The sequence below is a fragment of the Poecile atricapillus genome, chromosome 2, assembly GCF_030490865.1.
Source record: "Poecile atricapillus isolate bPoeAtr1 chromosome 2, bPoeAtr1.hap1, whole genome shotgun sequence".
Classification (NCBI taxonomy): domain Eukaryota; kingdom Metazoa; phylum Chordata; class Aves; order Passeriformes; family Paridae; genus Poecile; species Poecile atricapillus.
In genome coordinates, this window is record NC_081250.1 from 140,299,026 (window position 1) to 140,319,692 (window position 20,667).

At 39.6% G+C, this 20,667-nt stretch overlaps 1 protein-coding gene across 1 annotated transcript; it reads right to left on the reverse strand.

The window, feature by feature from the left end:
* Positions 1-363: 363 nt before the first annotated feature.
* On the reverse strand, positions 364-17,376 carry TNFRSF11B (TNF receptor superfamily member 11b). Its single transcript, XM_058832872.1, has 5 exons — positions 17,159-17,376; positions 7,692-8,061; positions 4,063-4,257; positions 3,515-3,739; positions 364-2,468 (listed from the first exon to the last, which is right to left on the reverse strand). Exons 1-5 carry the CDS (start codon positions 17,186-17,188, stop codon positions 2,080-2,082), a joined length of 1,209 nt encoding a protein of 402 aa, XP_058688855.1. The 5' UTR covers positions 17,189-17,376; the 3' UTR covers positions 364-2,079.
* Between the last annotated feature and the right edge of the window lie 3,291 nt (positions 17,377-20,667).

Here is a 20,667-nt window from a genome sequence, read left to right on the forward strand (position 1 = left end):
ATAGTGCTACTTGATACTATAACTATACTATGAATTACAAAATTGTTCTATATGTAGAAAGGATTAAGATGGTCTTGTGTATAGGGTGTGTGAGATCTTCATTTTGTTGCCAGTAAGATCATTATTCTCACTTTAACACCCAGAACACCCCAAACCTCCACACCTGTCAGAGTCACGGAAACATCTGGTATCTATTTTGCAAATTTGAGAGTCTGTTGTTATAATCTTTTAATTACATGTAAAACCACTTTCTGTTGTAGAAGTATGTAAATTATCCCAAATGAATCAACAGAAAACTAGGAAATTTTTTCATGTTCAGCACCATTTCTCAGCTATACCAATAAATGAGATGCTAATAGCCTGTGAAATTTAAAAGGGAGTTTATTCCTTTTGATAAAAAAGTGATGTGAGAATTCAGTGAAAAATATATCCCAAGTATTTTAAATCAGTATGTCCCATTTGTATTCACTAGATAGAGAGCAATTCTGATGAGCACCTATCGTATCAACCAGAAATCTCTTTCTCATTCTTTGCTTAAGATCCTCTCATCTGTAATAGATGAATATTTGTCATACAAGGCTAAATGCTTGTGGATTTCCTTTCCTTACACAATGGAAAAGAATATGTTGAATATTCAAGCTCTGTTCACATGGTTTAAAGAAAAAAACCCAAGAGTACAGTCATTCTCTGAAGCCACCAAAGCCTTTGGCTTGCATTGTGAATGACCACTGGTCCTTAAAATTGTGAGCTTTTGACAATGACACTCATCCACTCTCTGTTCTGTTTTCATGGGGCTCAGGGCTTTGTAGGTGCCTCATTCTATAGCTGAGGGAAATGGTAAAGGACTATTTTTTATGTGACCTCTCTGTGCTCCCTTCCTTTAAGCACAGTGGCAATAAGTGAGGCTTTCCAAGCTTGTCAGGCCCATGCATCATCTTTCCTCCATGAAATTACAAGCTGTGGTTAGGGCAAAGCTTGTGAGCTCTCCAAGAAAGTCCCTGGGCCAAGAGAGGTGTTGGGCCACATGTGTCTATGGAGCTGTAATTGGTCGTACCACAACCACCTGGGCCTTTTAGACTGGAACCATTAAGCCTTTTTTAGCTTCTTCTACACCATTTCAGTGACCATGAAAATCCAGTGCTGATCAGTATTTACTTAGTTCACATATTAACTACTAGACCAGACAGGCAGTAGCAGAGACCCAAGCCCTAGATAAAGTGCAAAATCCACACAGTCTGTCTTTGTAATTAGTTCCTACTGTAGAATCAAGAGTAAAACACCAGTCAAAAAGTAAACTGAAAAATTTAATTGCTTTATAAAATAAGATTATAAATTCTATATAAAAATCCAGCTTCTTAAATATGGTACATTCACTTCCTCACAGAATATTTAAATATTCAGGTCACTTGAGCTATATTTTCACCATATTTGAGTTAAAATCATTGGATAAATTAAAACATCCTTACCAAAAGATACCACAACTTATACAAATAATACTAAGCAACAATACATTTTTTTATATACAAATTGTAAAGAAATTATTAACTCTTAGGGCATGCTACAAAATTTTGCCAGAAAAATATATGGAATCATTTCTGTTTAACTAGAAAATATACAGTGTGCTGTGCTTTCCAATTCTCTTCCTAAAATTCAGTCTCATACAATTTCCATTTAACTTAATAAATATGTACAACAAAATGTTTATTCATTGAAGAATATAAATAGCAAATACTGTATTTGTATTATAGACTGTATACTCCAGGATTAGAGCCTGGTCTGGCATTCCTTTCTCATATAGTGACTACAGTGGGACTTTTCAACTCTGAATGTGCAAAAATGCAGAATCAGGCTCTTAGTGTTACCATCGGGTTAATAGCTTTTACAAAAGTGATTTTTATTAAAGAGAATTTTAAAAAAATCAAAAAACATCTTCAAAACCACTGCAGAAGACTTAGAACTATTCCAGTCAGGCATTTCTATAAATAGTAAATCAAAATGTGCTGCAATAATGTTCCAGTTTAATTACTGCTGGCAGTAATTAGGGAAAAATAGTCAGTGGAGAAAGAAACATATCTTGAGTTAGACACATCTTACTTTCACAGATTTAAGTTGGTTCCCTACCATTTCTAAAAAGAGTTTCTGGTATAATCTATACATTGTAAATCTGTGAAGAAACTTAATCACCTTTTTCAGGCTTTGGATGGTTCGTTTTGGAAAGTGGTACGTTTTCAAGTGCTTCAGTCCATACATTAAACCTTTAATGGTGTCTTGGTCACCATTCTTTATTCTCCACAGATTGAGAAGCTTCAGAACTTGCTCTGTGGGTTGACATAGTTTCATTGTGCGCTCAACATCTTCTTTTCCAACTTTCTTGCCTGGCAAGCTTGCCATCAGCATGTTGAGATGTTCAAAGGTGAGGTTCATGTGGCCAACGTGTTTTAAGACACTGTTTTCACAAAGATCAATATCTATAGAAAGCAAGAAGAGAACAGGGGTAAGTACAGCACATTACAACTTTATTGCAGCCTACTAAAAAATTTCAAAATTCCAGGATGAAATTGCTTTCCAAATTTCTTTGCTTCAAGTAATTCTCTCATCTTTGCTTTTTTGGGGCCATCTATCCTGTAAAATGTTGTGTATCTTTCTGTGATAGGACTCCTAGTATTTGGTTCCAGTGAATGAAAATTTAGTTCATTCTCTTCAGAAATGCCTAGGCAAACTTTGTTAAAATAGCAATTCTGAATTTTGAAGTACTCTAGATACTTCACAGACTGACATAAGCATACATACTAAATATCAGGGGGGGTAAAAAAAATCCTTTCTGCAGCATTTTTCAAATCTATTCCGAGTGGACAAAATGTCATTCGAATGCAGTGGTTGTTGATGGTGGCTTACATGAAGAGTTGGCCTGACTGTTGTAAAAAACCTTTATATTAGTACTGCAGCACTATTTCATCTTTGAAGTGTGTCTTGGTAGATTCAGCACAAACAAAGCAATGAATCAGCATGACAAAGAGGTACCAGAAGGGAAAAAGAAGGGAAAGCCTCTCTACCTATTCCTCACTCCCATGTGCCCCCACCCTGTGGATAAATGTTTCAGTCCAACATGTCAACCTCTACTTTACAGAAGACAAACTGCACTCTCAGCTGCAGGGAACCATCTCCCTCTAACCTCAGTTGCTCAGATATTACAGTGGGAAACATTTTCCTCAGTTGATCAAAATTATTTATATGTTGTGCAGTCTCAACAGGGGATCTTGGCCATTGCACAACACATGCTCCAAAGTGGGCTACAAGTCTGGGAAAAATTCCATTCTTGACTGATCTGGAGAAGTGGAATTCTGTTCCTGCTTCCCCTTGACTTCTCTATGTTTACTGCATCAGTGTATCTCAGTGAAGGCCTGCAGGCCCTTCTCCAAGCACAACACATCCCCAGGGGATATTTGATCCAAGCAATTTTTAAAATGCCATTCAGAAGGTTGTTTGTAATGCACATGCTATCACAATAAGATACCTTGGATAATCTTCTTGACCATATCCTGTTCCTTGTTTTGCTGCTTCCACAGTTTCAAAAGCTGGAAGGTCTGCTCTTGAGGGCTGTGCCTTTGTTTAATCCTTTCAATATTTTCTGTGCTAACCTTTGTCCCAGGCAAGCTGTCTGCGAGTATGTTCAGCCAGTTAGATGTGAGATGAGTAGGAACAGCAAACCTGAACATAGCCTCCTCACACAGGGTTACATCTGAAATGAGAAAGAGAAGATGTCGATTGTTCCGATCTCTTACCTTGCCCATCTCAGAAAAAAAACCGAAACAACCATGAAGCAAGAATGATAAGGAAAAGCATTTTAAAAACAGACTAAGAAATTGTCTTTATAGTGCCATTTCTCTTTGTGCTTGAGTTCTTTTTGGCCTGAACTATAATAATTAAAATTCTACTATGGTCATCACCATAGCAGGCAAACAGCTAACAAGCTAGGTATTTTTATCCTGGGTTTTGGTAAATTAATGTTAACGATAACTAACGGTACGTTTTCAGAGCACTCTTCCTTAACATGATACACACCTATTCCACATTTTTGAGGTGTCGTATCTGTATTTTCCTGACAGATGTTGTCACGAACCTCATTTCCTTTCAAAGCTATTTTGAAACCCAGGGCACTACAGTTTGTGTGCTTAAGACAGGCTGCTTTGGAGGAGGTTTCATTTGAGAAAAATCCCTCTGGACATCTCTCACATACAGTGTCACTCTCAGGGGTACCTGTGGAAACAGGAAAACAATGCATCCAATTACACATAACCTCAACTGTAGGAAAATAATTTAAAAATAATATAAAAAGCAAGGAAAACATTCCTCTCTAAACTGTCATGCTTCTGCTTTTTGTGTTTGTGATCTATTAAGGAATCGCTTAGGAAAAGAAGAGACAGAAGATGCCTTAGGAGAAGGATGTTTCTGCTGATGGAATACAGTAAATAGTACTCTTAAATATGCTTGTTACCAAATTTAAAATCAGTGATAGCTGATTAAATCAGTAATTTAGTAAAGTAATATCTTTAAAACCTCAATTACTTGAGTCTATTCGGAGATTACACTATGCCTGATCTTCATCCTTCAACTATACAAACATTCTGTAAAGTAATTAAGTGGCAAAAAAAAGTGTTCTGAATTTCACTCTGCAATAGCTGCCCAGAACCTTACTTGAACGGGTTACTTCAGTTCTAGATAAAAATACAATCCAACTAAATATCAACTAAATACAACAATTTTGAAATTCTTTTGGGGGCTTGAATAAAATGTTATTAAAACTGAAGAAAGCAGTGTCCAATATAAAAAAAAAAATAAATAATACACATACATGTTTTGCTTGGTGATTATAATGCATAGTTTTACTTCAGAACTAAATATATGATACAACAACAGAATGACAACATATGTTTCTAGCACATTTAAAAGGAGTAAGAAAATGAATCTATGATCTGAAACTGTGCAGTCTAACCAACAGTGGCAGGAAAGTAACAGCACCAATAACTGGTGTATATGCACTCCTAATTCATCCTTATTCATTCAACATTTAACAAGTGCCTGAAGTCTGGTATCTAATACTGCATTACTGAACTTGAATTTAAACACACACTTAAAATTTATTTGAAAAATTTAGAAACTACATTTGAATAAGAAAATACCTCCATCTAGTGTATTTTTAAAGCATTTACATGTGGATGTTTAAGTTAGTTTTTTAGTATTTATTTTTTTATTATTTTGGGAAATCCTTCGAGAAAAAGAGTACGTATCTCAAGTCTTCAATCAGCTGTGAAATCAAGAATAGTACTTGCATACCACCTGACCTAACACTTCATTAGACAACGAGTGAAAATGGAGGAGTTTATAGTAGCCAGAGACAGTGTATGTGCCAGCCCCCTCCCAAATCCGGTGCTTTCTGCAGCCACATCATTGCCCTTGTGCGAAGTGCACTGCCTGCAGCTCCGGGCTGCACCTACACTGCGCAGGCAGAGATCAGCTGTTCTGAGACAGATGCATTTTAGCAACTTTCCCTGCTACAGACAGGCTGCTGTTGTGTTCTGGCAGCAAGGAAGTGGAAGAAAGGAGTGTTCCTGCAAGTGGTGCATCATTCTGCTCAGAGTTTACTGCATAATCTTTGCAGCACAAGAGAGGAATATACCGGGTAATCCATCAGTGTTCTCAGGACTGATCATAAAGTCACCCTCCAGCTCTGCCAGCTTCTTCACTCTTTATTTCACCGCTCTTGTTCAGGGCACAAATTGCCGCTGTCTGTCTGCCCTTCTGCCACTCCCTCCAATTCTCCTGGAATCCCCCATTCTTCCCAGGGAAACGCCACCAGGGAGACAGAGCTGCCTCACAGCAGTGCTGCTTTCCCAATACAATGCTGCTATAAACCCTGCCTCGTACAGGGCACTCACAAAAAGGGACTACAAAAGCAAAGTGGTATCCTAGAGTAATCATGAGCAACGGGCACCAGGGAAACAGATTTCTTATGCTTTAAGCCTTAAATGAGGCACTGGACCACACCATCTCCCTGTGTGGGAATGGAATAATATTTTTCTGCTATTATGTTTTATTCCACCTGAATTTGCTTCATTACAGAGTTCAAGGCTATCATATGGCTAAAAGCAGTAACACAGTGCAGTACATGCTTATTAAACTCTTAGTTGTTGCCTCATTTTAAAAAATTACTATTGACACAGGGGGATGCAATTATTTTTACAATGTTTTCATTCCTTTTTTGAGGTCTGCTTAGGTTGAGCTGGTTCAATCTGATGGTGTTTTGGAAACCAACTTTTCAATATATTAAAAAATTCAACATTTAATCTTCTTTAAAAGTTTGCTTCATTCTGAATTGAGGGATTGAAATGTGTCTGCCGTGTTTCACCGTGCTCATAGGGATGCAGCCGGCTGGTTGCTCAGACAATTTATACTTTGTTCACCTCCCAAAGTCTTTCTGAGGACTTTGTTTCTGGCCCCTTTTGACTTGCTGCTGAGATAGAGTGGAACCTCATTAACCCAAGCTCCTGGGTATAATAGTTTAGGTTAATGAAGGTTTAAAATATGGAAATATGGTAGCTGCCAGTGGAAATGCTTAACCGTGGAAGGGCATCAGGGTAAAGCTTCATCAACCAATTACTCAAGGACTAGTGAGCAGCTACTGCAGCAGCATTTCTCCTTACGTCAAAGCTGCTCTCTAGTGAGAGGTTCATAACCCAGAAAAGGACTCTCAGTCTGTCATTCAGCCCAGCTCTAAAATGTACAGGCCTGCCCTAGTGTTTCTCACTGCAGGTATGTCATTCCTACTGAAATCATTCTGTAGTCTGGTTGCCTGTGGGTGTCTGAGACACTTTGTTTTTCTGCTTGAATTTCCTTCTTCAGTGCTCTTCTCCAGGCAGTTATCAAGCTCTGGTACAATGACAGTTTACAGTTCTTTCGGGTTGTGTTAAATACTGGAGCTAAACTGGGCCACAGCATTTGCCAAACAATAAATGATGTATTTTGTTTTGAGGGAAGAACAAATTATTGGTTTAACAATTTATGTTGTCTTAAATGAAGAATACACTCCACTAAAAAGTGCTGCTTTGCTCTATATCCCCACCAGACTTTCAGCACTATGCCAGCCTCCTTGACAAAGAAATGGTTGTTTGCTTGATAATAGTAACAGTTTCCCTAAGAATTCCACCTAGGATGCTGATAATTAATTTTTGCCACATATTGCACTGATGCTAGAGCTATATTAATGTTGTTATAGTTATATACTGGGTGTCACACATGTAGTGCTCCTGGCATTTGTCAAGATACACAGTTGCTTGAAACAGCAGATTTCAAAATGAAAAACATTATTATTTATCACACACACAAATACTACATTCCGGATAATGTTCCTTTAAAAGAGGCAATCCATCATGTTTCTCATTAGAGTGCAATTTGCTACATTTGCTACTGCCATTAAGTTACATATTACAGCAGGAGCGGGGTATTCCACTGAGAAACCTTCCTTTGGCTACAGTCCAAATGATGCAGACTAGAACAGGTTCAATTGGCTTTACAATTTACCGTCCTACAATTTCGTCTGGACAAGCCTCTTTCCTAATCGTGTAAGCGCCACGAGTCGTGGCCGTGGGGCAGAGCTCTGATTACATCTGTGCGTATGGAGGAGCGGGACCCACCTGCCTGGGCGACACCGAACCCGGGCGGACACTCCGTGTGCCTCAAGCAGAACTCGAGCTCCAGGTACCTGCCCGGGACGCACTCGCAGACGCGGTTCTGGGTGCTGGAGCACTCCTGCCTGACGAGCTGCAGCTCCTTGCAGACGGTGCTGCAGTACTGGCACTCCTCGTTGCTGTTCCACTCGTCGGCGTAGTACTGAGCCGGGCACGGAGCGCACTGCGTCGGGCTGCTGGCGCTGCAGTGCCGCTGCACATAGCTCCCGGGAGGACACTGGTCACACAGCAGCTGGCGAGATGTCCCCGGCTCGTAATGGAGATACTTGGGGGGAGAGTCATCCTGGATGGTCCACTTGACAGAAATGTCCAGGAGCTAGCAACAGGAAAATAAAACATCCCTTCCTTTTAGCTCCAGGGAGTACCATGATCGCAAGTAAACCCGCACTTCAATGAGTTTATGAGTCTACTCATGTCACTGCCTTCAAACACATATTTGCGTTAGAAATTTCCGAGATACTGGCCAGCTTCCAGACTCTCCCATGTCTGTCTCAGAATGGGAAAGTTTTAGGATCTTATCTAGCAAATCTTCCCGACCTAAGTGATTCCTTCCTTAGATGAAGATCCTATTCTTCTCCAATTTACAACATTTTAATATCATTGGACAATGACCTTTTACTGCCTGGCACCAGAGAATTTGTCCAATGCACGGCAAAGGTGGGGATTATGCGCCTTTGTATTCTTGAGTACTTCAAATGCAAAAGGAATTGTGCCTGAGCGTGTGAACCTGGCCACTGTACTGCACCATCACCACAGATACCTTTAAAGGTGATTCCTTACACTATTTCTCTTACACTATTTTTTTGCCAGAAATCAATGGCTAGAACAACAGAGTTTACTTTTTAATGCCTTCCATTTAATTTTGCACTGATATGCAGAAGCTCCTGCGATTTAATGTGGCAGCTACATCAAAGGTGAAGACACAGCTTGAGACAAAGGTAAAGAACGATGCAAGTTATGAAGGGCATTGAGGACTTAATTGAATGAGCTGGAAGAGACCAAGCCAATGCTTACATTTCCTACCTAAAATCACATGCTCACAGCTGTTGTGAAAAGCTGGTTCAGTACTGGCATATGCCATGACAACTAGAGTCCTCCTGCTTCCTACAACAGTCTGCTTTGCTGGTGTGATTTGGGATGTAGTGATCTGAGACAACCTCCACATCACTTCATTTTGGTCTTATAATTGAAAATTTGGTTCCGTGATTCCACCAGTCTACCACAAAAATAACTCTTGAGAACCACCCTGATCCCCATAGGGTTTGCCAATAGCTCACTCTCCTCACTAACAACCCAGCTCTGTCCCAGCACTGCATGTATGGCTGCAGGTGCCCTTTCTCTTCCAAAACTTTGTAAATTTTGTAAAGATGAAGTAAACTGGATCTGACTTAAGATATTTTTCTGTGTATCCAATAAAATTATAGATTTAACTGACTTGTCTTTGTTACTATTTTAACCCCTGTTAGCTAATACAGAATTGCCAATTCAATTTCAAACATGTATTTCCTCTTTTCCAAAGGTCCCCAAAGTAAAAGTAGAATTTATTTTTTCTTTTTTTTAAGTCTGCATTTTCTTGAGATGCTTCATTTAAGGGCCCCACTTCTGCCACAACATGGCACTTCTAAAGCCATAATCTTATTAAGTTTGGAAAGGACAATTTAAAACTTCATCTGCATTAACACAATTGACAAGTGATGTGACTTATGGAACTTTTAGTGCTTAACTTAGGAACTCTTATTGCTTAAGCAAATACTCTTAAATGCATTCTCCTGTTGCACCTCTATGAATCCACTTTTCATACAGCTATACCTAGGCTTAGGAATGAAATACAGATAGTATGGATATTCCCTACAGCCTCTTGTAGCTACCTTTGACTAACTCTGATAACTTATCTGATTTCTAGAGGTGGAGCTGTCCCTTTTCTTGTGGTCTCAATGCACAATACCTTTCATTGGGAGAAATTCCTTATTAGTCTTTGAAGTTTGATGAACAACTCCATTTTCCTTAAATGACTGGATCTGTTTCATGTGATCTATTTAACAAAGAGGGTGCAGCACATTTTCTAACGGTGAGTGGCTTTACATTGAGGAAAAATGCCCCCACCCTTGGTAAATCTACACCTATGACTCTAGTGATAAGGAAGTCCTGGTAATCTCATTAATTGTTGATGTGAACAGTAAAGTTTTCTTCTATGGTTTTAATTCAGTAATAGATAATACAGCATCCCAGAGTCCAAGACTTGCATGGACACAATCTTTCACTTCACAGAACTTATCTGACTACAACAGGTGGCACAGGTGCTACAAAGACAAGCATCAACCCACACTTCATGCAGATGTCTGTGGAAACCCAAGACAATTCCCAAGAGAGGTGAAAATCTGACACTGTGAAAATTATTAGGGACAGCAACCAGTCATATGGGCAGTACATCCTTGTGCAGAAACACAGTGTTCCTGCTCTGTAGTGCACAGCTCCCCACAAATCCAGAGCTGTCACTGCAGTAGAATCTGCTCCTCTGGGCAGTGCCTCTGCCCATGGTGACATATTTTCACATAATGAACAGGTAGGTGAATCATTTAATTACTGTTTACTCTACTCTGCAATGTGTAGGAGCAAGAATAACTTCAAGATTTTATCTATTTTCCTTACTCAACTATTTACATAGTTGAAACCATGTATGAGGCAAGCAAAGAGTTTTGCTGCAAGAGGTTGATTCAGCATAAAAATTAATTAGAATTCAATAATCAGGGTATGAAAGCATAGGGGTTTGTAGGGAAAAATGGAGGCACTTGCTTCCTGAAGAACCTACAGCTGTGGAAAACAAGCCAATAAAAATTGAAAACATTTCAACACAACTTGAGAGGAATTGATTTTAAAAATTGAGCAAAACAATACTTGAACCGTATGTGTGCGAGACATACAGAATTTTGTCCTTGGAAGAACCAATAACTATGAGCTAATAATGGCAACTGGAATATTATTAATCTAAATGAGCATAACCAAATCCCATAATAATAGGATTAATAAATCAGCATCACTAAAAGAACAATCAGTCTTCCCATTTGATTTTTTTCTTTGTACTTTTAGAAGAAAAGCACATCACACTTGTTTTGCTTTTTTTTCCCCAGAAACACACATTATGTAGCTGCAGTAATCCATTGATCAGTGGCTGAGCCACATGTATGCTAGGATCCATATTATCCAAAATATTACAACAAAAAGATTCTTTAGTCTAACTAAAGATATAAATGCAATTAATATCTCAGAATTTTACCAGAGCATTTTATACAGAATTTTCAAAACAGAGGTAGATTACCTTAGTGCCTACTATGGGCCCATTAGCAATGCCATGGGACACTGCAAAGAGTCAAGTTCAAGATGTTACCAACATTACTGACACAGTAATGGATGAAAATAATAAAGGACTATTAAATATAAACATCACCTTTTGATCAAGAAATCCCAAATCAAAAACTGAATTCACAAAAATACTGATATTTTTCTGTCCTTTTCTTCCAAATCTTCTATGCATCAGATATCAACCACTGCCACAGACAGCATATGGGTCTTTTTAGGGAATTTTTTTCTGGATTTATTTTAGACCATTAGTATATTGCTAAGTACATTTCTAGACCTCAATCCCCAATACCACACTTCATAAGACTACTGTAGGTTACTAGATAATACTTAAGAAAAAAGATCTGCAAAATTGTCTTATATATAGGCTGAAAACACATAGCACCCCTGAGTATTCTGAATATTGATATGCAACCTGCAAATCAGATGTTATCTTTAAACCAACATCAAGTGCCAAAGTAAAGTCAATTTGCTTTTCAGATGTTTTGCAAGAATTCAGTAGTAATGGTGGAAGAAAATTAAATACAATTTTCACTAGTTTTACTGTAGCAATTTAGGACAAACAGAATGAAAAGACTCTTTTGTCCCCCAGGTCACAGAATAAGCTGGAGTGGAACATCACTAAATTGTCCTTTCTCCTGGCCTAACACACACTGAGTTTGTGCTTACATTAGGAAGTTGCATCACCTGTTACAGCAGATTTGCAGAGCAAAACAGATGGTGCCGAGCACCTGACATCCACATTATGTATTATTCTGAGGGGATATTTTGGACTAACTTCAATCTGCTCTCATGGACAAGCATGCATTAGTGGTTACAGTGCATCTGGTCTGTCTCTGGGGTCCATCTCTAGATTTACTTTCATCAGTTCTGTTTATTTTGGTAAATCCACTTTGTGCACTCCAGGGCTGCTCTGATGTGGAAACTAAAATACAGTAAATAAGGATGATTAGGAGGGGCCCTTCAAAAGCATGTTCCTAAGACAAATTAAAATAGTATTTAAATGCATTTTATGTGATTCCTGACATTTTCTCTCCTAAACTATGCTATGACCAACTTGATAGCAGTTTCTTAGCTACACAAAACCTCTGATCTGAATGTCCATATTTAAAGGTAGTCTCCACACTAAGCATCTGAATGTCTTCTGTAGGAAACAGCACATTTGAGCAAAATTTGAGCACATCAAAGTGCCATGATCAGAACTTACTGGTTCTGAACGGTAGTCTCCCCAAAAGCTTCATAGAAAGAAAGATTTCTTCCATGATCATGCTGGCACTGGCCTGTTTTGCTCTTGCTGGAAAAGGTGTCATGTACTAATTTGAAAGAAGGAAGAAATTACAAGTCCTGCTTCAGTCTACTGGAATCAAAAGTAGGGACAATGAGTATGTTCATCCTATAACCCTTAAGAATCCAAAGCTGGCATCTATCAGTGCTGCACATGATCAAATTAATGGATTTGTCATTCAGAACATTGTGTAAAGTTCTGTTCATCCTTGTTTAGGAAAGGTTAATTCACTAGGAAGTGCTACAGAGAAAGTTTAGAAGGAAATTGAGAAATTTTCCTTGGAGAGGATCTGGACTTTTTCAATAGCTTGGCAATTCACAAGAGAAGCTATGGATTCAGTTTAGATAGATGGTGAACTCAGAGAGAAGAACTTTCTCCATTAAAGGGTAATGCTGGCAAACGAAAACGGGGATTCTCTTGTAAGAGGAAGATTGGGAACAGCCTGTCACTGAGAAGCAGGTGTAAGAAACCCATGTGTCTTAAATATAGCTCTCAATGCCTTTCTGAAAGCAAATACAATATTTAGTTTACTGGAAGAGATGGCAAATGGACTGAAGAGATCCAGGCAGTATTTTTTCAGATTTAAATCCCCAGCTAATTCTTCATATCCCAGCACTAAGGGAAGAAAATGATGCTCAGTTCTTTTTCATCTTGACAAATTGTTAGTGTGATTCACTTGTAAACAATATTTTCTAGGGTTAGTGAAATGCAAGGCTCAGTTTAAAAAAACCTCCCAAAGGTTAGGGAGTTTTTTGTTCTATGACTATGAAATGCTATCAATAATAAAATTGTTACGGCAAAAGAAAACTAGAACAAAATCTAATGTCATTAACTACATCTAACAACCTATCATGTGAAATTGAGTTTTAGTGTCATGGGCTCGCTTCTAAAAATGACTGAAGAATTCAATCTTCCTCCATCTCCCTGGGGAAAATCCTGGGCACCTCTCAGGATGGCTGTCTCAGTGTGAGGAGTTGGGATGAACTGTAAATATTGAAATATAAGTCTAGTGTCAGTCAGTGTGATGCAACTAAATACTGAGAACTTATTCACCATGTATTACCCAAGGTTAGACAGCAGTTCTTTCATCGTGTCACTCAGCAACATTAGGCCTGAAGCTATATTTCTCCATACCATCCTTATGTCAGCAAACACAATGCTAACATAAAAGGCTTGTGCAGTCCATTTGTTTGATTCCTCAGAAGAGGCTTTTGAAAGAGAAATAATGTGATTGTAAAATCTCATTTCAGATCTTGGGCATAAAAAAATACACGCCCTATTCTCTCATCTTTAAATATAAGGCAAAGAGCCACTTGATTTCTCTTGTTGAATTAAAATGAACTAGAAGACAAAGCACATGAAGTAAAAATCCTTCAAGCATCATCCCTTTAAATCACTGCTTTGTGGTAGAAAAGAAAGTGGCTTTTCAGCATATGAAAATATTATTATATAGCTTGGCTTTGTGGTTTTGGGTTGTAGACCAAAGGAGAATGTTTAATTTGCTGAGAAAGATAAATCTGTTTCTGTTTTGCATTCCGCAAGTATTCCAAAGCATATTTTCTTGTGTGATAAATAATCGTTCAAGACATCTGTCAGATTGCTCCCAGTGTTTGCACTGGGTTCAAAGTAAAAACTCACAATTCTCTTACTTTGCCTTCTACACAAAGTATTTGGACAAAGCAAAGGCAGGAGGCCTTCACATATCCTCAATGCTTAGACAGAATTCCTCACTGAAATCATGCACAGGCCCAGAGAAATCCCACTGGCAAAATACAGCACTGGATGATATTATCAAGGTCCTCCTCATCAATAGCTTGTATTTCAGATCCAGTATGTGACAATGGATGAGATCCACATCCACTTACTGAAAATTACCATTGTAAATTACTTGTCATCCTGGGAGAAATTACTCCCATCTAACTCTCATCCTTCTGATCTTGCTGTTCTGGGGGCCCGTGCAATCAGCAGATTTAACCTCTTTGGGCCAGCAGCTCTGCAGCACTGCTGACCCATGGGTTGTTGCAGGCTCACAAGAGCACTGCCCAGATGAAGGACTTTTCTGCAGACCATGGCAAAGTGCCAGGTACACAATGAAATCTAACATGGAGTCATCTTCATTGGCTTGAGTTCAGCTTATAAACCTCTTCCCCCATTCTGCCAACTGCTTCATTGTAATCCGCTCACTTTGGACATTACAGAACGTACTTTTGTTTGGAAGACACTTTATAAAGTGGAGGCTGTTCTTTTACATAAGGAGTTCAATTGGTGGCTCTCCTGAGTACCCATATTCAAAACTGAGGCTATGAAACATTGTCTTCATTTCTCTGTCAGAAAAGCATTATGTCAAAAAGTCTTGTAGAGACTTTTTGAGGCACCATTAGTTGTCATTCACAAAAAGCAATTTAGGGGTGTAAACTGTTTCATTTTCAGTGGTAGGAAAATGAAATTCAGCTGAAGAGCAGTTTTACATCTTATCAAAGAAGTGCCAAATTCAAAGTCTTCATTTACAAGAGTTACATTTGCCTTGGAACTTTTAGAGGGAGAAAGCAGGGAAAACTAACCAGATACTCTCCAAAATATGTGTAACATATTTTGCAACATTTTGGAACACTATTCACCAGAGTGCAAGATTTAGAGCTAACCCAAACCTGGGATGTTCCCACTGTAACTACAGTCTGCTTTTGCACTGACAGAATTACTAACAGAATTACTGACTGCTAGCTAGAGAATTTATGTCCAGTACTATGTGCAAATAGGTGCTTGTAGAGAAGGAACAAAATTAAGTTTTCCATGAGATTTGAACAGTAGGTGTTGCTTCAATTGTGACAATATCTTTTAAAAATTCTTCTGGTAACCTTAGTGTTTTATTTTTAACCAAGACACATGCAGACAGACAGAAAGAAAGTCAGACAGAAAGATAACTCCTACCCTCATGGGCTGCAAAGCCACTGCTGCCTACACACAGCAAACCTAACAGGCACGCCAGAAAAAGAATGTCACATGTGCCCAGAGATCCAAAATAGAGAAAGGTCAAGTATAAGGGTCAAGATAGTTACGTGACAAGTAATGAGATTCAGCTCTGGGGAATTTATTTCCATTCAGTCCAATTTAATAATGTTTGTAAACAGCTTTAGTGTTCCAAGCAAACAACACAAACATGAGCATCAGCAGGTATAAACTTTCTGAAACCTGAGCAAAGAGGCCAAGGCTGAAAGTACATCCTGTCCCAAAAGTCTTTTTAGATCCAGAGTCTCCAAACTAGGTTTGGAGATATGTGAGCTAAACACACAGAACTTTGAAGTACAGTTGTGCCTCCTAGAAGGGTTGTTATTAGATGAATACTAAAGCTACTTTTCTGAGCTCTAGCACATCTGACAGTACTTAAACTTCACTAATTTTACTTAAATTTCACAATATTTGTAATAATAATGCAGTTGGATGATGATCTCTTTGGTATGTATATGATTATTTTATGACAGCCATAGATAAGAAGCCAGGTTGATAACCAGATATTGCTGAAATTCCCAGATTAACTTCCTGTGATTTCATATTGACAAAGCAGACACAACATCAGACATGGGATGAAAAAGTTGTCCTGCGTTTCAATCTGCTGACCACAAGCCTGACAAACTATGCTTCCCTTGCACCATTAATCACTTTGGGTTTGTTTCTCAAAAAGCTCTTTCAGAAAGTTGTACAGAGAGTAATAAACATGCATTACTCATCAGATCCTGGAAATCTCGTTGCATTTATAAAAAGCTTTCAGAATAAATGGATCTCAGTTCTAATGCTCTGCCACAACATTAATGCTGTTGTACTCACCAAAAACAACCCAGAAGCAAGTTACTGTGCTGGCATAAGGAAAAGCCTGCTCTGAATATTATTTTTTTAATGTTTTTCTTTGAAAGTTTCCTTATGCAAAAGATGAAGAGCCTCCAAATACAGGATCTGTCTGTAGGCAGGTTTTAATTAAACTGAACTAATATACAATTCCATATGACTAAATGGATTAAATAACATTTTGAAAGATTTACTGCGCTGCTAACATCTCTAAATTTGCATCTGGAAGTATCTTACTAAATCACCAAGTAAACAAAAACTCATTAAAGCAGGGTCTTATACCAGATTTAATAACCCAACTTCTTCTGTAATAGCTACTGACACAACTACTAATTCATCACTTTCTTGCATATGAAGCTGAATTTTCTAAGAACAACACACTTGTGGGGGTTTTTTGGTGGAGTTCACAGTGGTTTTCCTGGGTAAGAAAGCCATCCCAGCATCTGAGAATCTGAGATACCAAGAGTGCCACTGCAGCAGAGATTAGAGGCAGGCAGGGATGGAGCTTTTCTAAATCAGAAACAAACATTCTAGCCTAGAGTTTCTAAATTCATTACTCCATACAGGGTTTTGCTTCAGACCACTATGATAAGGCCTTACAAAACGAGGGAAGAAGTCAGAAAAAAAAAAAAAAAGCAAAATAAAAGCAAATCATGCCACTACCTTGAGAATGGGATGAAAATCCCTGCTGTCTCCCTGGAGCTGGACGTGTCCATCACATTCCAAACTCACCAGCAAAGTGTGGAGAGATTAAACAAGCAGGGTTTACCAAGAAAACGGAGAGAAGACAAAGCAACCCACAAACAAACAAACAACCCCCCCAAAAAACCCCAAAACAAAAACCCCAGTAGAAAAGCCGTGTGTCTCTCCAGCCTGATGTCTGAAGCTGCAATGCAACCCAGAGCCTATCTACCTCTGCGAAGGGACTCACCACAAGCGTGCAGCACAGGAACTTGTTCATTGTGGTCGGTGGAAGAAACCTCAGCGCGCTGGGAATCAGGCAGAGAGTCAGCGCCAGGCTCCGGCAGCTGCTTACATTCCCAACATTAAAGACGATATATATATAGTCCCGGTGTAACAGGAAGCTTGGGCTCAGCTTTGATCACACATTCCCTGCCATGACCAAACTTTTCTCTCGCGCACTCCCCCTCACCTCCCCCCACCCCCACTCTCTCTTTTTTTTTTTTTTTTTAGGGAACCTGTAAAACTTGGTGACTTAATGGAACCCTTTGAGCGCCGTAACCACAGACTGGAAAATGCAGGAGGGAGTGTCAGGGGCTGGCCAGGGGAGGGTTTAATTGCTCTCTGGCTGCCTCTGCCGCCCTGCGCTCCGCTCCGCAGCGGGGCCGGAGGGGAGGCTCCGGTGCCTTGGCTCGGCTTCCCGGGGGCTCCCAGCGGCGGGGCTGGCTGGAAGCGAAGGCCAGGGCGGGGAGGCTGAGGAGAAGGAGGGTCCCCGTTCGCTCCCCTTCCCTGCTGAGGCAGGAATGCGAGGGACGGCGCCCGCCTCTCGCCGAGGCTGCCGGGCGCCGGCGGCCTGCAGCGGCCTGAGGGACTCGGCCCGGGGGAAAGGCCCGGGCCAGCGGAGACACGGCGCTCTTTCTGTGACTTCTCAGCGACAGTCGTGTCTTCAGCATGCTCCTGTCCACAGGAGAAGCCCCATTCAGGGCACTGTTCTTCCTTCCCCTTAGTTTAAGTTAGAAAAGGGCATTTTTCTAAAGCCATAAGGATCAAACCCGGCTGTTCGTGCTTCCCGGGATTGCTCCGAGCTCTCCATAGAAGCCCTGGCGAACCTGTGTGTGCCAGGTGTGGAGCAGAGGAGAGGAGCAGAGAAAGGATTTCCTTTCCCAACCTGCAGATAGCTATAAAGGATTATGGGAGCCTGTGGGATCCTGGGGTAGAAGCCAAACCTGATGTGCCTCCACATTTCACAGATGGGTTTTTTTTTCTCCCTTTTCACAGGCCAGACCAAAACCTCAGCTCTGGCTATACCAGCGCTTGAGCATTTGAAACTGGGGCCCCTGTTGGCACTGGGCTGTGCAGTTTTGTCCCTTTGAGTCACAAAGCTGAGCAGGATTGGCAAGAGTTAGGTGGAAAAAGCCTGCATATTATTTCATAAAAATTTAGCTATATTGTCTGGAAACCATCATCTTCAAAGACAGCCTCACACGTGCCTCCTTACAGTCCATAGCCATTTGAATATGTGTCAAGCATAACCTAAGACTGAAACAGATGCTGGTTGCACTTGTCAGGATGATAAAAATCCAAGACACTTGAATTAGTTGTAAGTTCTCTGTAAGAAGTGATGTGAAAACTGGCACAGAAACATTGCTGATATTTGATGGGTAGTAGTCAGAAAACTGACACCCAAGGGAGCATTGCTGGTATTTCATGGGTAGTAGTCACCATTTGATTGGTATTCTACCTGGAATGGATGATGAAAATGTTCCTGTAATCTTTTCAGAACTTTTTAGTACTTTAGCACTTACTCTTAAATATATTTATGAATTTACTGCCCAGATAAAAGCACAGTACTGCCAATTTTACCTGTACATTCCTACATTTTCGTTTTGTTGGGGTGGTGGGAAGGATTGTTCTTGACATGGACATATTTGAGCATGTCAGGATAGCCATGTGTGGGTATGGTATTCTCCATACAGGAACCGACTTCCACCATAATGCTACAGCAACTCCATCAGCAGAAGTTATTAAGTTCATGAGCAGAAGTTTAAACTAAACTACTTTTATCCTCTCAAAGGCCAAGAGCCAGACATGACAATGTGTCTCTTCTGACTGGAAGCAGCTCCAGTGTCAGGTCAGGAGAACCTGGGAGGTAGGTGGGGCTGATTGTTTTTATCTCAGGTACAGCAGAAAGAAAAGCATCAAACACATAGCAAGCTCCCTGTGGTTAATTAACACTGTTAACTGAATTTCAATGGGCTTTGGATGGGACTATGTCTTCTTATTGCTGGTACTAGCTGTAAATGCCCAACAGCTGGCTCTCTAGAGAAAAATATAGAGAAATAAAACTATAGCTCATAAGCCTATTTAAACAAGTTAATGTGTATGGACAGTAGTGTTCATATCAGAATTTTCTAGAGATGGAAATATTTTATGCACTTAACCAGACTAGAAAACAAATTAGAAAGCCATTAAAATTCTTCAGCTGAAAATGATGCTGTTGTTAAGAAGTGTGCTCTTCTTTGACACAATTGTTTTGTGTATATTTTTGTTCAGAGTTAGATATGCCAACTTATCTGAAAAGACATTTTTCATCCCTAAGCAGTGAAAAAACTGACAAGTTAATGAGAAGAAAACAGATTCTCCTCAAGCTCATTCAGGTAAATGGAATGGGGGAAAGGTGTATCTGTTTCAATGATGATAGCATGCTGGGACAGCTGCTAAGGTGACCATTGTCTTAACCATATATGAACATGAAAGTTTCAACTATCAGATCTCATTGCAGGCTGTAGAGCTGGCTGTGGATGTTAGGAGAGAACTGTATACTTGTACTTAGCATGTTTGATCCTGAAATCACACATACACAAAAAATACAAGATCCCACACTGCCATTTTCAGTGTCACTTTCCAAAGAAGAGCTGCGCTTTAACAAGGTTTAAACTGCAGTTTGAATGTTTTCACAAGTGTTTTACAGTGTTGCCACTTTGCCTTGGGGAATTAGTTAAGATGTGCTTTTGCAGAGGGTAGAATCATAGGCCAAGGCAGTAAACCCTGTAATAAACACTTGTCCATGCTACAAGAGAGTTGTTCTCAGCAGTGTTTAAAAGAACCACGTTTGTGACTACATGCCATACAGAGAAGGGACACAGACTGAAACTATTTTTTATAAGCTAAGTGCCTTAAAGTATTCATTATTCATAGCATAGCTTACAAACTGGCATAGGAAAAGAAATGGAAAAATCAGTTTTTCAAGCTTTCTTCTTTCACTAACAAACCTGAAGTGTTGAGTATTACAAGCATTGAGTGCTCCATTCATTCAGTGTTACAGGAATTCACCTAGCTTATTTTAACAGTCATTAGTTAAAAGTGGTGCAGAAACAACCCTCTAGCTAACAGAAATGGTTCACTGCCACTTGTACATTGTAACTTGTACTGTTGTACATAAGACTGGAGAAAAAAGACAATTTGCATTGGGCAGACTGAAGGTTACCAACACTATGTTGCTTTCAATCTGCAGTGATGTGTGATGTGCTACTGCTAGGACATCAACTTATTGATTCACTAGTAGTCATATTTCCAGACAGGTATTTATCTTTCCCTGGGTTTTATCCTCACTGTTTGTATTGCTGTCCTGGATGTTATTATTGTTGTAAATCTATTTTTGTTCCCATGCATCATTATAATCACCAGGTCTATAAATGGCTTTGCTCTTTCAGCCTGTCTGATATCTGGAAAAATTCACAAGTCCTGACCAGTGAGCTG

Excerpts from the sequence above, each read along its gene's own strand:
- TNFRSF11B (XM_058832872.1), bottom strand. The coding sequence starts at position 17,188 with ATGAACAAGTTCCTGTGCTGCACGCTTGTG. Across the intron at positions 4,258-7,691 it reads GTTCGGTGTCGCCCAGGCAG|GTACCCCTGAGAGTGACACT; the intron begins GTGGGTCCCGCT and ends CTGTTTCCACAG. Across the intron at positions 2,469-3,514 it reads GGTCAAGAAGATTATCCAAG|ATATTGATCTTTGTGAAAAC; the intron begins GTATCTTATTGT and ends TGCTTTCTATAG.